This window comes from Parus major, unplaced genomic scaffold, assembly GCF_001522545.3.
Source record: "Parus major isolate Abel unplaced genomic scaffold, Parus_major1.1 Scaffold427, whole genome shotgun sequence".
Classification (NCBI taxonomy): Eukaryota; Metazoa; Chordata; class Aves; order Passeriformes; family Paridae; genus Parus; species Parus major.
In genome coordinates this window covers 43,030-44,300 of record NW_015379332.1, presented here as the reverse complement: position 1 = coordinate 44,300, position 1,271 = coordinate 43,030, and the positions used below count along the sequence as shown (strand labels likewise).

Here is a 1,271-nt window from a genome sequence, read left to right as displayed (position 1 = left end):
GGGGGCTCGGCTGGCCCGTTCTTCTTGCCGGGGGCCGGTGCAGGGGGGGCGGTGGCCAGCGTGGCCCCCGTGGCCAGAGTGGCCCCCGTGGTCAGAGTGGCCCCCGTGGCCAGCGTGGCCCCCGTGGCCAGCGTGGCGATGACCTGGCCCTGCGCGTTGAGCAGCAGCTGCGGTGTCACCGGTGTCACCTGCAGGCTGGGGGGGGCCGGCGCCGGGGCTGCTGCGGCCACCCCGGGGGGGGCCACGACCCACGGCAGGGTCCCGATCACCTGGGGGGGGACACAGCGCTGAGGGACCCCAAGACACCCACCTTGTCGGGGGGGACACAACACTGGGAACAGCCGGGACCCCCTCCCCAGGTGACACAACCCCAGCAGGGCCCCCCCGTGGTACCTGGCCCTGGGTGTTGGTCAGGAGCTGCCCCGGGATCCCCTGCACGCTGGGGAGGGGGTTGGCGATCACGGGGGGGGCACTGAGGGACCCCAGGATCTGTGGCTGTGCCCCCAGAGCCGCCGTGAGCTGTGGGACAGAAATGGGGTCAGAGCTGGGGCACTGGGGGCCACCGGGATCGCCCCCCCCCCACTCCCAGTGGCCACTGGAGTCCCTGGGGGTCCCCATATCCATAAATCCATCCCCTGGGAGCTGCCCAAAGCAGAGCTGCAGCTTGTTGGGATGGGGAAACTGAGGCTGGGATTGTGTTCAGGGAAACTGAGATGGGAATCCTGCCCAGGGAAACTGAGGCAGGGATCTTGTCCCAGGAAACTGAGGCTGGGATTGTGTCTGGGGAAACTGAGGCCACAATCTTGTCCAGGGAAACTGAGGCCAGGATCTTGCACGTAAAAACAGGCTGGCATTGTGCACAGGGAAACTGAAGATGGAATGTTGCCTGGGGAAACTGAGGCAGGGATCCCCCCTGGAAAACAGACTGGGATCTTGTCCTGAGAAACCATGGCAGGGATCCTCTCCAGGGACACAGAGGTCACAATCTCCCACGTGGAGACTGAGGCTGGGATCCTGCCTGGGGAAACTGAGGCTGGGATCCTGCCTGGGGAAACTGAGGCTGGGATCCTGCCTGGGGAAACTGAGGCTGGGATGTTGCCCTGGGAAACAGGGGCTGGGATCCTGCCTGGGGAAACTGAGGCTGGGATATGGCCCTGGAATTCCCGGGGCTCCCCGTGACCGCTGGACCCCGGGATGGGATCAGTCCTTACAATGCCGGGGTTAAAGGCCAGTCCGGTGATCTGGGGCTGGACGGACATCGGGGGCTGGAC

At 66.0% G+C, this 1,271-nt stretch overlaps 1 protein-coding gene across 1 annotated transcript in view; it reads right to left on the bottom strand.

Moving 5' to 3' along the window:
• Positions 1–1,271, bottom strand: part of POU6F1 (POU class 6 homeobox 1) — a gene marked incomplete at its 3' end in the record, with an annotated part of 19,574 nt that overhangs the window by 956 nt on the left and 17,347 nt on the right. Inside the window, exons 6-8 of the mRNA XM_033511669.1 lie at positions 1,212–1,265; positions 394–519; positions 7–269 (exon numbers count right to left, since the gene is read on the bottom strand). Of these exons, the coding sequence (XP_033367560.1) occupies positions 7–269; positions 394–519; positions 1,212–1,265 (443 nt within the window). The remainder of the gene's footprint in view (positions 1–6; positions 270–393; positions 520–1,211; positions 1,266–1,271) is intronic.